A 14,880-nucleotide genomic window follows, 5' to 3' on the forward strand; every position below is an offset into this window, starting at 1 on the left:
GTATCAGTTAGTGATTCCTGCCAACTCCCGTCTTTGCCACAATGGTTGTTGCAAAAGGATGGTTTTCCGTCATCCACTCCACATCTGTCAGTTGGCACTTGGCATCTGCCGTCAGGCAGAGAAGTCCTGTCTATCTATCTGTGTATCTGGTTGGTATGGGCTCAGGAATCGCCCTTCTCATCAGTGGTTTGTATTGATAATTCGTGACTATGTCAAATTACTTTGGTGCTCAAGTCGTGTGAGATTTGGCCAGTGGGAGTGTCTTCCGGCCGGCAGCCATGACCTTGTGACTTGTCACTGTCATGTTTTGTTTTGTTAAGTTGTTCCATACTTTCTAGCACAGTGAGATGCTCCAGACTCATCTTCTGCTTCCCCTGCCCTTGCGCTGGAATCAGCTATTTCTCCAATGAGTCCTGGCTCCTAACTGGAGAGAATGGCTTTAGAGACCAAGATCTGTGTACTGGGTGTGCTCAGCCTCCTGGGGGCGCTGCCTCGGGCCTAGGGTGTTTCTTATCGTCAGTCTCCAGAGTAGAGACGACCTTGAACCTCCCTGCTGTGTGTCACCCATCTTTCCAAAGTCACTGTTTGACATTTCCCCGTGCTTGTAAGCAAGATCTTTGCTAGCACAGGAACCATGTTTTCCCTTGTTGCCGAGTTCCCTTCCTATTCAACTATTGTCTTAGCTTTTTTTTTTTCTTTCTTTCTTTCAGCTGTCAGCCTCAGTTTTCTGGGCAAGGCTGACTTTGGTAAAGGGGAGTGTAAGGACTTCCCTGGTGGTCTGGTGATTAAGACTCCACACTTCCAATGCAGGGGGCATGGGTTCCATCCCTGGTCGGGGAACTACGATCCACATGCCGCGAGGCGCAGCCAAAAAAAAAAAAAAAGATTTAAAAAAGTGGGGGGAAGTGTAAAATGTTAATCGCTTCCTCCTTAGGGGTTCTCTGTGGTTTCATATTTTCACTGCTGCCTCGGGTGGACACCATAATGGAGTAGCTTGTCCTTGGTCAGAAGTGCCAGATACAGATTTTCTCTTTACCCATTTCTACCCTGTTACATCCTGAATGTGTGTGTCCCCATAAATCCATATGTTGAAGCCTGTTCCCTCAGTGTGGTGGTGTTCAAAGGTGGGGCCTTTGGGAGGCAATTAGGTCATGAGGGTGGAGCTCCATGAAGGGGATTAGTGCCCTTATAAAGGGACCCCAGAGAGCTCCCCCATCCCTTCCACCAAGTGAGGACATGGGAAAAGACGGCCGTCTATGAACTGGGAAGCTCCCACCAGACACTGAATCTGCAGGCACCTCAGTCATGGACTTCTAGCCTCCAGAATTGTGAGAAGTAAATTTCTGTTGTTTATAAACTCTCCATCTGTGGAATTTTGTTACAATAGCCCGGATGGACTGAGACACGCACCAGCCCTGATAGACGTCCCCCCCCCACTGCCTGTGCCTGGGTGGTCAGCCCCTCTGTGTGTGCTGACTCAGCACGGCCCGGCTCCCCAGTTGGTCTGCCGCCTCTGCATTCCTCTCCGATGCTTTCCAAGCTGCTGTTGAAATCCCCCCCTCCCCTGCTTCCTTGCTGAGCTCGCTTCTCCCGCTAACGAGAAGAGAAGCCTCAACAGGTCCAGAGCCCTCAGAGCCTTAGCGCTACAGTGTGTGCAGTGGACTTGCTGCCTTTCCTGGCTAGCACAGTAACACCCTATGACCCTGTGACCACCCTGGGCATCCACAGGCATCCCCAAATTCACATGCAGCCCACATGAAAACAGGCACCCTGGCTCCCAGCCCTGGGACACCCGCTGGGTAGACCGGCTGGGACCCAGGACGGCACATGTCACCCTCATCGGTTAGAACCGACAGTGGTGCCTGAGAGCAGAGAAGTCTGTGCCCAGCATGGCACCTAAGGACCTGTTTTCTGGCACTGCTGAATTTGTGGGACGTGCATATGCTCTTAAAATACCCATCTGAGGGGCAGAAAGAACCACCGAGGGGGGAGGACATTGGGTAGAAATGATTCTGTCAGTGTTTCCTGCCAGATTAGCACTGTCAGTAAAAATACCAGTCACACGTGTAATTTCAAGTTTTCCAGTAGTCACATTAAAAAAGGTAAAAAGAAATAGGTGACAGTAATCATTTTAATTATATTTTATTTCCTCTATTACATCCACAGTGTCATTGTTTCAAGATATAATCAATATAAACACATTTTAAATGAGATATTTTACATCCCTTTTTGGGAATCTGGTGTTTAAGATCGGTGTAGAGTTTATGCTACCCACACGTCAATCCAGACTGACCACACCTGACATGCTCAGTAGCTGGCGTGGCGACATCGTAGGGTAGAGGGGCTGGGGGCGCCCACACCTGCCGCCCCGCAGGTCTACCCCACGGCTCTCACATCCCAGCCCTGCCCTTTCCCCCAGGAAGGAGCTGCTCCCTCTGTGGGGAAACTGTGTGTTTGCCCAGGAGTTTCTGAAGGAGGTACAGTGATCCTAGTAAATCTGTGCTTCTTCTGAGATCTGCAGGGCCTGTCCCTTCTCCCACACGGCCTAGAACTGCTGATGAAAGGCTCCTTCTCCAAGGGCGGATGCAGAGACAAGCCAGGCACTGGCCACCGGGGAGTTCAGGAAGATGAGGTTTATTTGACAAGAGCTGCCTGGAGAAGAAACTCAAATAGATCAAAAAATCAGAGAGGAGCGGGCTTCCCTGGCAGTCCAGTGGTTAGGACTCTGCGCTCCCAGTGCAGGGGGCAGAGGTTCAATCCCTGGTCGGGGAACTAAGATCCTGCATGCCATGGGGCGTGGCCACAAAAAAAAGAAAAGAAAAAAAATCAGGGAGGGAGGTGGAGCCTTGAGGGCGTGCCATGGCCTTGGCTGGTCTGGCTTCCCCCAGAGCCAGTTTCCCAGGAGGAGAAGCCGGGTGGAAGCTGCATCACGCATGCCGTCCTCCAGGTGTGGCGGCCACACCCCACCCGGGGTTGGGGGGAGGAGGACATGGACCCAGAGCCATGTGGCCGTGGTGCCGGCTCTGGGGCCACCTGGGAAGGTGGGATGTGAACGCTGCCCTTTCTGGCCTTTTGAAAGTCAGGTGACCAAATGTGCTTGTTCAGGTGTATTTCATTCGTGGGTGGACAAACGACGCTTGTCACAAACGAGACCTTTCCTCTTTTTTTTTTTCCTCTGCGCTGTGTAGCTTGCGGCATCTTAGTTCCCCGACCAGGGGTCGAACCGGGCGCCGGCAGTGAGAGCGCCGAGTCCTAACCGCTGGACCGCCAGGGAATTCCCAGAGACCCTTCCTCTTAAGCCTTCACGCCCCCAAGTGCCCTCTTCCCCTTATGTGCATGCTCACCCAACCACCTGTGGTTTCTCTGTATTTTCTCTATTTCTCACTCTCACTGCACTTTTTTTCCCTGAGTCCCTTCCTTGTATCCCATGATGGAAGGTGGTGCCCGGCATAAGATGTCGGGAGATGACCCCTGCTCCTGTGTCGCTCGCGGAGCAGTTAGGTGCCTGGGTGCGGTTTCGGTGCCCCGTCTGCCCTGCTGAGCTGGGAGCTGAGCGGCTCCCCGGGCGCCGGCTGCACGCCCCGCTCCTGGGCCCAGTGGCCACAGCGGCTGGAGGAAGGGTCTGGCTCTGCCCACAGGACCTGCAGGACTGCAACGACGAGCTGCAGGCCGCGCTGGAAGGCCTGCGGGCACAGCTGCCCCCAAGTCGGCACAGCCAGCTGCCCCCGGGACATGGCCCGGCAGGTAGGAGCCCGGTGTTTCGAGGTGGTGGGTCGTGTGCTCCTTCCCGGGGCTGGGGGTGGGGCGTGGGGCTGGCCAGCTGCACAGGTGGTCACAAGCCCTTCTGACCTCTTGTGTGGGAGAAGGGGCCTACCTGAGGCCAGGGGTCTGTGCAACCCCCAGAGCCCCAAGGGAGATGGAGGAGGATGAGGGTTCTACCGTTTCGGTAGAAGTAAGTGGTGAAGGTTACGATGACCTTGCCATGACCTCAGGGCAGGCATGTCGCAGGGAGCCTCCTGGGTCCCGGGGAGGGGCGGGGGGAGTTGGTGATCGAAGGAGATGCTCCACACAGACGGTCATCTGGGGGAGGGGAGGAGAGAGGAGGCCGGGGGGACAGGGGACAGGCTGGTCTCGGGTCTGTGACGGCTCTTACAAGGCGGGTGCTCAACCGTGTGGACCGAGGCCGGCGGGCCGGTGTGGAAGGGGTCTGAGACGGGGCGGGGCCGTGGCACCTGGGAAGGGCCCTTCCGCCTGCCGCGTGCAGAGCCGACGCCAAAGGCGTCACTCGGAAAAACCAGGCTCCTGCCTCCTCGGCCGGGAGGTCTCGACGGGCTGCAAGCGCGGAGAGGTTAATGTTCTTGGCTCCTTCTAGAGACTGGGCTGGAGGTTCTGAGGCCACAGCTGTCCTTGAGGAGGACGGGCTTTGGCTGCTTGCGCCCTCCCTGGCAGCTGGGCGGGGCGGGCCCTACGGGTTCGCGTGCTCCAGGCTCCACGCCCCTTGCTGCCGTGGGAACCACCGCGACAGCCCCAGCCCAGCAGCCTGACCGCCTCTGTGGCCACACGTCACGCAGACGCAGCCCCAGAGGATGTGTCGCTCTCATCTGTAACCCTGAGAGCATCGGGCTCCCGTATTGTCCTAAAGCTGTTACTTAAAACAGGAAAGTCAACATGGGAGCCTCCAAGGGAAACCGAGTGGGGTCTCCTGTGCACCTGGGCCCGAAGGGAGCCCCTCACCTGCAGCTGCATTAGTGGAGCTGATGGCTGCCGAGACCCACAGCCCTGCTGCCCTCAGCCAGGAGGTGTTGGCATGTGACTGGTGCGCTGGTATCATCTGATCCCCAGATGAGGGTCTGGTGCCAGTGTGGCCATGGGGAAGGGGGTTATTGTCACCTCCTCTGTCCCTGGAGGGGACTGAGCTGCACAGAGCATGTGACCCTTGTCGAGAGCCACGATCCGTAACGCAGGGAGCGGAGAGACGGGGTCTGTGCCCAGGGTGCTGTGTCCAGAAGTCTCTGAGGTGTGGCACCGAAGGCAGCCCCAAGCTTCGTGTTGGCACTGATACAACCAGAGCGCTCTCCCAGCTGGAGCGTTTTATCTTACACTTTCCCCCCTCGTCTGACCGTAGAGGTCCTGTTGGACCCTTCAAAGGAGGAGGGACAGTCAGGACAGCAGAGTTGTGGTGGCGGGGGCCATGTGGATCATGGAGTCTGGGCCGGCAGTGCATCCAGCTGGGGCCACTCCTGACGGGTGCCACTTGGCCAGACGCAGGTGGCGGCTTCCAGTTGTCAGGGCAACGGGATGCCCTCTTTCCTGAGATACTTACTCTGAGTTCTCTCAGGATGTCGTTCAGCCTGTCACTTTTTTTCGTGGATAACAATTTGGGCGAGAGGTCAGGGTGGGTCTGCTCCCTTCACTTTCCGGCCTGTGGACCAGCAGCGGCGGTCACACCCACGTTCCGAGTCAAGCCCTGGGTGTGCCCCCCAACACGCACAACGTGGGGGACCCCTGGGCCCAGGAGGGCTGGCCGCGCTTGTGGGTTCATAGGCGCCCTTTCGGGATGAGCTGTAAGGACGGGTGATGTTGCCGGAGGGGAGGATCTTCTGGACCAGGTGTAGCTCACACCCTCTTCCTACGATCTGTCAGAGCCTCCACAAGTGCTTAGTTTGCCTGACGTTTTTGTTGAGACCGCCCCCCCCCCCATGATTTGTGTGATGTAATAGAAAGTAGGGAGGGCCTCTGAGAAAAGGAGGAAGCCGAAATAAAGAATGAAGACAGAGCTTTGTCATGGCTCATCCTAAAGCACTATCTGTGCTGTGGTCACGTTTTCCCGTTGTCCCCATCCCTCTGTGTGCCTGCCACGGTCAAGGGGGCAGGACATGTACCCCGTGTGGCATCTTTCCGGGAATTCAAGGGCCTAACAAATCTGGCAGGGAGCCTCCTCGCCGTTCGTACCTTTGAGTGATCTGCGTTCTGGCAAAGACTCGAAATGCTGGTTTGTAAAGATGCCAGCTTTGAGAACTCGGCGCAGCGGACGGTCCATGGCCCATGTCCTCTTACTGCCAGCATTGCATTCCTCTTGCGGAAAGTGCCCGCGGAAGGCTGTGCTTCGTCCAGATGTCGGCTTGGAGGTTGGATCAGACTCTGCAGCATCCTGGGCAGGACATAAACGGAAGTGTCCTCTTGTTGCAGGCATTGTCACGTTTGTGGGTAATTCCGTCCCAGTGAGTATAGAGACGGAGATAATGTTGGAGCAGGTGAAGGAACGTTACGAAGACCTCGAGATCCAGCTGGAGACCAAGGTCAGGGGGGCTGAGGGAGGCCGGAGGGGTCAGGGAGCTTCCTGCTGCTGGGACGCTTCTGCGCACACGTCTGCCCCATAGTGAGCGCGCTCAGGGGGACGGAGGTTTGCAGGGAAAAGTGCATGACATTGATGTTCTGCCTCACACCCGCTTCGGAAGCAGGCAGGACAGAAGGCATAACTACTAATGGGAGGGAGCAGGGTTGTGGTATCCCAGCGTCACGAGGGCTGCGCTGAGGCCAGACCTCCCTGCTTGCTCTGTGCTGGGGAGTCACAGCTCCCGACTCTGTTCCAGCTGAAGCACCCTGGGACTGCCCTGCGTGGGGGGCTCCCGGGCCACCCTGGCCAGGCCTGTCTTCTTGGCTGAACACGCCTCCTGCTCCGTGACCCAACTGTGGTGGGTTTTGTTGAGGGACGGTACCCACGTCTCATCAGGTGTCACTGTGCCAGCGAGGCGGGGCCACCTCTTCCTTGCGGTCCTGCCCCTGGGCTCCTGCTGTGGCCTTGCCCGCCAGGTCTCCCGGGGGTTCAGAGCCACTGCAGCCTCGCAGTAGGCACTGTCCCCCCTCTGCCCTCCTGCTGCTGCTGCTGCCAGGCACCCAGCCCACCTCGGCCCCCAGCAGCCTTTCTGCGCCTGCCAGGCCTGCCCCCCGAGGCCGCAGTGAAGGTTACGGGACGTGACAGAAGCAGGCGGCCACACGGGCCCTGGGGAGCCATTCACAGGCCCCAGCACCTTGTTGAGGCTGGGCCCCCCGCTCTTTGGATGCTGTGCCGGGCAGCCTTGTATCGTCAGGCAGATCGTGTTTAGGGGCCCCTGGCTGACATCGCTCACGCTTCTTTTCCCAGGTGAATTACTATGAAAGGGAAATGGAGGTGATGAAAAGGGCCTTTGCGGAGGAGAGAAAGGAGCTGGAGCGGGCCTTCAAGCTCGAGGTTGGCGTGCTGCAGGGTCAGAAGGCCGAGCTGGCGACGCTGCACCAGGAGTCGCAGGAGGTTGTCCGAGGCCTGCGGGACCGGCTGCAGCGGGCGGTGGAGCTGGAGCGGGGCCACGCGCGGCAGCTGGCCCAGGAGAGGGACCAGCTGGAGGAGGCGCTGCAGCGGGTCAGGTCCGGCACTGCATCCTTTTGGGATTTTGCGTCCAGGGTTTCTTGCTCAGAACCCGAATTTGAAATTGGATTTGGGCAAACTGCTCAGAATCACAGTGGCTGTTACCTGAGTGGTTCTCGGTGGTGCAGACACGTGAGCCCTGAAAGAACAGATTATTTTACAAAGATTCTGACTTTTCGGTTTTTTGTGCATGCGGAATGCAGGATCTTAGTTCCCCGACCAGGGATCGAACCCATGCCCCTCCAGTGGAAGCACGGAGTCTTAATCACTGGACCACCAGGGAAGTCCCAAAGATTCTGACTTCAAAAATACGTATTAACCAGAGCTTAGGCCCTGAAGCCCTTTGCTTTGTAGAATTTTAACTCACTTTACCTCCTGCCTCTGACTCTCCTGGTAGCAAGGGCAACACGGTCTCCATCGTCTGTCATCTCATGGTCCTTGGGGAGGTGGATAAAAGGCCTAAAAGCCCCAAAATAACAGGAAAGGCCGTTAGTCTGGGTCAGTGGGGTTCTTGAAAAAGCTGAGATGTGTGAGCAAAGGAGAGAAAGGGATAGTTTGGAAAACCGGAACATGGTCTTTTGTGTTACAGGAGAAGGGCCCACACACCTGTCCTCTGGGCTCCGCCGGGAGGCTGGGGGCCTCGAGATCCCTCAGGGGAGCCTCAGGGTGGGGAGGTGGCCAGAGACGTTGGTGTGTGGGCGGGTGAGGGGAGCGCCCAGTTGTGCAGCTTGACCCTCCTCCCCGGCCCCCTGGGGGCTCAGGCTGGCACACGCTCCATCTCAGTAGTCCAAGATTCTAGAAGGGCTTTTCCAGGTGCTGCAGAGGTGATGCAGGCACTTGCAGGCCACGCACAGCCGTGTGATGTGGTTACTGCTCTGCGTGCAGTGTCTTTGGCCCCATTAACCCCCGCACAGCACACCTGCAAGGTCCCGTGGAGACAGAGGCTCTGTGAGGTGTCATGTCACTTGTCCAGGCAGGTTACACTGGCTCGCCACAGATGCAGGTGTGTCCAGCTGAGCCTCCAGCTCCTGCTCGCTGGGTGACCAGGGGCAGCCTGCTTCACTGAAAAAAAGGGTTACATGGGATTTGTGATAAACCAAAATGAATAAATGTCAGTGCACCTCCCAGCTTGAGAAAGAAAACATTAGCATAGCCAGAAGCCCCAGGCTCTGTCCCCAGACCCCCTTACTCCTCCCAGAGGTACCTGGACCGTTTACCACCATCTAGACCTTGCTCTGTGCCCCTGCCTCAGAGATGGGTGTCCCAGATGACGTGGAACCTTGGTTGTGGTGGCCAGACTTCTGAATTCCCTCCACCATGAAGCAGAGCTGGTGCCGGGCCACACAAGCGGCACAGAGCCCGAGGTGAATGTGTGGACACACGTCTACTATCTTGGCTGCTGCTGACAGGCTGGTTTCAGACCCAGTGCACACGCGAGTCCACAGTAGGCTCCAGGCACACACAGGGGCCTTCGGCACAGACGCAGCCCAGCACCCAGAATCCCACTCTGCTGTCCGTCTCGGGTGCTTCCCGGTGACAGACACGTGAGCCCAGACCTGTGCTGTCCAAATTCTCCATCCCAGCCCCTGCCTCGAGGCCCAGCAGGCTCTCCTGGTCCTCTCCCTGCTTCTCCTGCCACGCTGCCTGCCCTGGCCTGTTGGCCCCATAGCTAAAGTCACAGTTTGAGTCTCAGTGGGGTCTGCATCATTGGACACTGTTTCCTGGGCACTGCCATGTGCCAGCACAGCCGGGGGTGCAACCGGGAGCGAGACAGGTGTTTGGAGCTTTCAGCCGTCCCGCCCCCCCGCCCCGCCCCGCCCAGGTGGGGCTCAGGGGAGGCTCCATGCTCCAGCACCTGTAACCCTAGTTACAGGTCTGTTCAGCTCTTCTGTTCCTTCCTGAGTCAGTTTTGGTAGATTGTTTCTGGGTGTTTGGACACAGACATTTTTGAAGAATCCAGACCAGGCATTTTGCTGAACGGCCCTCAGCTTGGATGCCTGGTTAGATGCCCTCTTTATGGGACCATCTTCTTTCCTCTGATGTGTGCCCTTTAGTGAAACTCTCTCTGGAGGAAATTCCCTCAGTTTTTTGTTTATCTTAAAATGTCTCAAATTCTCCGGTTTCTGAAGGATGGTCTTCCTAGGAGCACGAACTTAGATGAGCAGTCAAAGGGCTGCCCTCTGCCCTTTGACCTGGGCAGTCTGCTCCATCCAACCATTGCTGCCTTGTGTGAGCGTCCGTTTCCTATTGCTGCTGTGATGAATTACCACAAAGTCAGAGGCTTAAAGCATCACGATTTAGGATTTCACAGTGTCGGAGCCGAGAAGTCAGAAGTGGGTACGACTGGGCAGAAATCTGGGTGTCAGCAGCTGCCTTCCTTGCCCGAGGCTCTGGAGGAGAACCTGTAGGCCTTACATTCCTTGGTCCGGCCCCTTCCTCCTTTAACACCAGCAGTGACTGGTTGGTCCTCCTCACACTCCATCCTGACGCCCACTCTTCTGCCTCCTCTTCCACAGTTGAGGAGCCTTGTGCCCACCTTGGCCACCTGGACAGTCCAGGACACTCTTCCCGTCTAAGGTCAGCGAATTAGCAGCCTTAACTCTGTTGCGTTGATTCCCCTTTGCCGTGAAACAGGTCATTCTCAGGTTCTAGGGACTGAACCCTAGAACCTGAGAATGGTGATCTGAGTTGTATCCTCTGGCTGCTGTTAACTTCTCCATCTTCTTTGGTTTTTCTTTGGTATGTTTAGGTGTGTATTCTTTCACTTTCACTTTTTATTAAAGTGTTATACGCACAAGAAAAATACACACACGTGTGCAGTTGGAAGAATTGTTGATGAATTGGGCACATCTGTGTCCCCAGCACAAGTCCCCCAGGGGTCACTTTTCCAAGTCAGGATAGTGGCAACCCTTGGGGGCTTTGGGGAGCCCCATTTTTTGTTCTGGGTGCTGGTGTACGTAAGAATGGAATTGTTGGGTCGTAGGACATAGGTGTGGTTTTCTTTTTACTTATCCTACTTAGAAAACATTGTCTATTGAATGTATAGATTTGTGTCCTATGAAAAACTCTCAGCCATTATTCGTAAAATATTGCTTCTCCCCTCACTGTCCTCTACAACTGGGTGTATGATGTTAGGTCTTTTCACTTTTCCTCCATTTCTTTCTATCTATCTATCTATCTATCATCTATCTATCTGTTTATTTATTTAACATCTTTATTGGAGTATAATTGCTTTACAATGGTGTGTTAGTTTCTGCTTTATAACAAAGTGAATCAGTTATACATATACATATATCCCCACATCTCTTCCCTCTTGCGTCTCCCTCCCTCCCACCCTCCCTATCCCACCCCTCTAGGTGGTCACAAAGCACGGAGCTGATCTCCCTGTGCTATGCAGCTGCTTCCCACTAGCTATCGATTTTACATTTGGTAGTGTATATATGTCCATGCCACTCTCTCACTTTGTCCCAGCTTACCCTTCCCCCTCCCCATGTCCTCAAGTCCATTCTCTAGAAGGTCTGTGTCTTTTTCCCCATCCTGCCCCTAGGTTGTTTGTAACCATTTTTTTTTTAGATTCCATATATATGTGTTAGCATATGGCATTTGTTTTTCTCTTTCTGACTTACTTCACTCTGTATGACAGACTCTAGGTCCATCCACCTCACTACAAATAACTCAATTTCGTTTCTTTTTATGGCTGAGTAATATTCCATTATATATATGTGCCACATCTTCTTTATCCATTCATCTGTCGATGGACACTTAGGTTGCTTCCACGTCCTGGCTATTGTAAATAGAGCTGCAGTGAACATTGTGGTACATGACTCTTTTTGAATTATGGTTTTCTCAGGGTATGTGCCCCGTAGTCGGATTGCTGGGTCGTATGGTAGTTCTATTTTTAGTTTTTTAAGGAACCTCCATACTGTTCTCCATAGTGGCTGTATCAATTTACATTCTCACCAACAGTGCAAGAGGGTTCCCTTTTCTCCACACCCTCTCCAGCATTTGTTGTTTGTAGATTTTCTGATGATGCCCATTCTAACTGGTGTGAGGTGACACCTCATTGTAGTTTTGATTTGCATTTCTCTAATGATTAGTGATGTTGAGCATCCTTCTTCCTCCATTTCTTAACCTCTTTCATTACTTCCGACTTCTTTTCTGTCTATGGCACATTCTGCCAGTGAGTTTTTCTTTTGACATTGACTTTTTATTTTCCAAAATTCTGTTTAGTTAGTCCTGTCTGATCATTTCTGATAGCTTCTTGTTGCTTGTCCTTTTTTAATTTCCATCTTTTAGTTAAGTAAACATTTCATAATATTTTTTCTTAGTTTGTGTCTGATAATTCCAGTATCTGAGGTTCCTACAGGATCTAATTCTGTTGTTCTGGCTTCTTCTGACTCTCATAGGTGGTCCTTTTCCACGTATATTGTGATCTTTAATTGTGAGCTCATGTTTACGTGATGTTTATCTCTGGGAATCCTGGGAGCTGTAGTAGAGGCTGCTCCCTGCAGAAAGGATGTGTTTTTCTTTTGCCAAGAGTTGGGAGCCTCTTAATCTGAGACCACTTTAACCTCTTCCAGGGAACTGGCCCAGGGCATGTATCCACGGTGTGGTTTCTCCACACTGGTGTAGGTGCTGGCCTCAGGGTAACCCCACTTTTGTGTTGCTTAATGCTCATGGCTTTGGTTTCAGCTTCCGGGGTTTTTTTGTTTGGGGACCCCTGGAGGTTTCCATTACCTTCTGTGAGGACATCACACACTAGATGATCAGCTTTGCTCTGGTTATTTGGTGAGTGTGCGCGGCTGGGGTGGAGCAACTGCCGTCTTATTTGAGGTCCAGGAAGCTGGCGGCAGAATCCCCTGCCAACCACATACACACACACACCTGCCTTGAATCAATTTGTTTTCCATCCTGGAGCCGGAATGACAGTTCAAAACACAGACCTCATTTGTGTCACTCCCCTGCTTGAAACCCTTTGCTGCTTTTAAAATTCCGTTGACTTCTATGTCTTTATTTTTCTCTCTAGTTCCTCATGAGGAAAAATGAAGTGGTACTTATGCTTATGAAGGAGATACTTATGCTTGACATTATAAGAATAATACATAAACATATGAGGTCATGTGGCTTTGAGTACTTTTAGATTGAAAAGAAGCTAATGCCAGGTAGAGACCTGTTTAGGGGAATAAGTGTCCGCAAGACCAACATGCGTTAAGGATAGACTCTCTGGGCAGCAGGAGTGGGTTTCAGGCTGCCTCCCCGTGATCTTTACTGGTCAGTTGCTCGTGTGTCACACATCGATGGGGTTACCTTCCCAGGGAGACTCTAAGAGCATCGGAAGCCAGGAGGGCTCCGGGCAGACTTGGTCCTGGCAGCCACTGTCGGTACTTGCTTTTCCCCGTGAAGGCTCCATGTTGCATCAGGTCGCCCTCTGTCCACTGATACGGGCATCGTCCCAGGCTCCTCCTGGTACTGAGCTCAGGGTGTAGGATGGAGGCGCTCTTCCCTTGGGATCCGGCCTCCCCAGTCCTTGTGTTCCTCAGCTTTGTGCTGGAGTCCCCTGGGTGGAGGAGGTGGCCACTCTCCTTGCAATGACCTTGCGAGGACTCACCCAGCGTCTTGCACTGGTGCCAGCCATGGGCACACTCACATTTCAGTGGAGATTATAAGATACAGGAACAGGCCAGCTGTGAACACAGAGAACCAAGGTGCTGAATACACCAGGGAGTTGTTGATTGTGTGGCCATTTTAGAAGCTAAGAAAGCTTTGTCTTCTATAGCTTATCTCTTGGGAGATGCAAACCAGAGCAGGTTAACACGGGATACAGGAAAGCGAAGGAAGTGGTGTCCTGTGCCCTCATCTAGGGAAGGGGAAGTGTGGCTGCAGGGTCACTGCAGGACTGGAGTGCGTGGGGGTGACCAGCTTCTGGAGTTCCCACTCTTCTTCCTTTCTTAAATTTCTCATGCAGAATCAAGTTGGATAGGCTCTCTGAAGAAAACACGTTTTTGAAAAATGAGCTGGCAAGGATCCAGCAAGAGCTTGAAGCTGCAGAAAGGACAGAGGCTGCACAGAGGTAAGGGCCGTCTCAATGGTCCCACCCCGACCGCCCGGTCCCTGACAGGGCTTGCTCTTCGTAGAGTAAGCTTAGAAGGCATTGCTGTAGAAAGTGGGACGTGTTCACAGATAACCCGCATTCCAGGAGAGCTGTGCTGCCCTCTGACCAGCCTTGCCAGGCACAGGCCTCGGGCCTCCTTCCTGAGCTCCTCACTCACAGAAGTAGGAGGTGCCAGGTCAGCACCACCGCCACCAGCTCCAGCACAGGCCCCTGTGCCTCTGACGCTGCTCTGCAAGCACTGCTCACGCTGCAGAAATAACTCCACATCGTGCTCAGGGCTCGGGGGAGGCATCGAGCTTTCTCGTAGGGGCGAGAGATACTCTTGCAGCCTTTCTGGGCGAGTAGAATCTGTTTGTTCTTGTCCTGATAATGGTTTCAGCTGTGCTTTTCTCCGAGGTTCATTCCTGATCTGTCGATTTCAGTGAGTCAGAGTCAGGGGTCGGGGGCCTGAGCACTGAGGCAGGAGCTGGGTGTGTGTGTGTGTTTGTGTGCGTGTGTGTGTGTGTGTGTGGGTGTGGGTGTGTGCGCGCGCGTGTGGGTGGGTGTGGGTGTGTGTGTGTGTGCGTGTGTGTGTGTGTGTGTGTGTGTGTGGGTGTGGGTGTGTGTTGCGGTGGAGGCTCGGGATGCCTGTCAGTGGATTTCTGCTTTCACCATCAGAGCCTCATCCAAGGATGGTTTGTTTGGCTTTTTTCTTAATGACGTTCAAGATGAGCTTAGCTCTAAACTGCCGAGGATGCGGTGTTGATTTGATAAAAGTGCCTGATGATGAAAGCCTGGGATCCAAAGTGGATGGTCAATAAGCAATCGCTGTTACATTACAGCAGTTCTGAAATCTGCAAGATTTTTCCCTCCAGGAACCATTTTTCCCTAAGTTTGGTGCTGGGACCCCTTTGACCTCAGATGTCAGTGAATGTAAGCCTGTGTTGGTGTTTATGCTGCTGGGTGTGAAGAGCAGTCACATGTGCCAGAGAGAGATTAACGTGTGTGATTGAGGAACGTCATGGAGGGTTTGTTCTTACAGTGCTGGCAGGGTTCCTCTGGTTCCGAAGCTGGGATCTGATTGGACCAGCAGCAGCGATAGCGTAGGACAGTGACGGAGCAGTGGCTGTAGGGTACCAGGAGCAGGTGTACAAATCCAAGCCGCCAAGGTGACCGTGAGCGATGAGTGGTCAGTGATACTGTTAACTTTGCTTCTTCAACAGGAAGGAAGTTGAGGTTTTAAAGAGAGAGAAGGAAAAGGCCTGCTCTGAGATGGAAGAGCTCTGCACACAGGTGAAGTATTGACACCTGGCATGAAGCTGATGCCACCCTCTCTTTTCCATTATTTTGAAATAATTTCAAGCTTACAACAAGGAAGCACAGA

At 53.7% G+C, this 14,880-nt stretch overlaps 1 protein-coding gene across 3 annotated transcripts in view; it reads left to right on the plus strand.

Moving 5' to 3' along the window:
• Positions 1 to 14,880, plus strand: part of NINL (ninein like) — a 110,002-nt gene that overhangs the window by 80,813 nt on the left and 14,309 nt on the right. For all 3 annotated transcript variants that reach the window (XM_082428590.1, XM_082428589.1, XM_082428591.1), the window contains 5 exons: positions 3,639 to 3,744; positions 6,190 to 6,299; positions 7,145 to 7,404; positions 13,371 to 13,475; positions 14,720 to 14,789. In XM_082428590.1, the coding sequence (XP_082284716.1) occupies positions 3,639 to 3,744; positions 6,190 to 6,299; positions 7,145 to 7,404; positions 13,371 to 13,475; positions 14,720 to 14,789 (651 nt within the window). The remainder of the gene's footprint in view (positions 1 to 3,638; positions 3,745 to 6,189; positions 6,300 to 7,144; positions 7,405 to 13,370; positions 13,476 to 14,719; positions 14,790 to 14,880) is intronic.

The sequence above is a fragment of the Balaenoptera physalus genome (assembly GCF_965194825.1).
Source record: "Balaenoptera physalus genome assembly, chromosome: 16".
NCBI classification, from domain to species: Eukaryota; Metazoa; Chordata; class Mammalia; order Artiodactyla; family Balaenopteridae; genus Balaenoptera; species Balaenoptera physalus.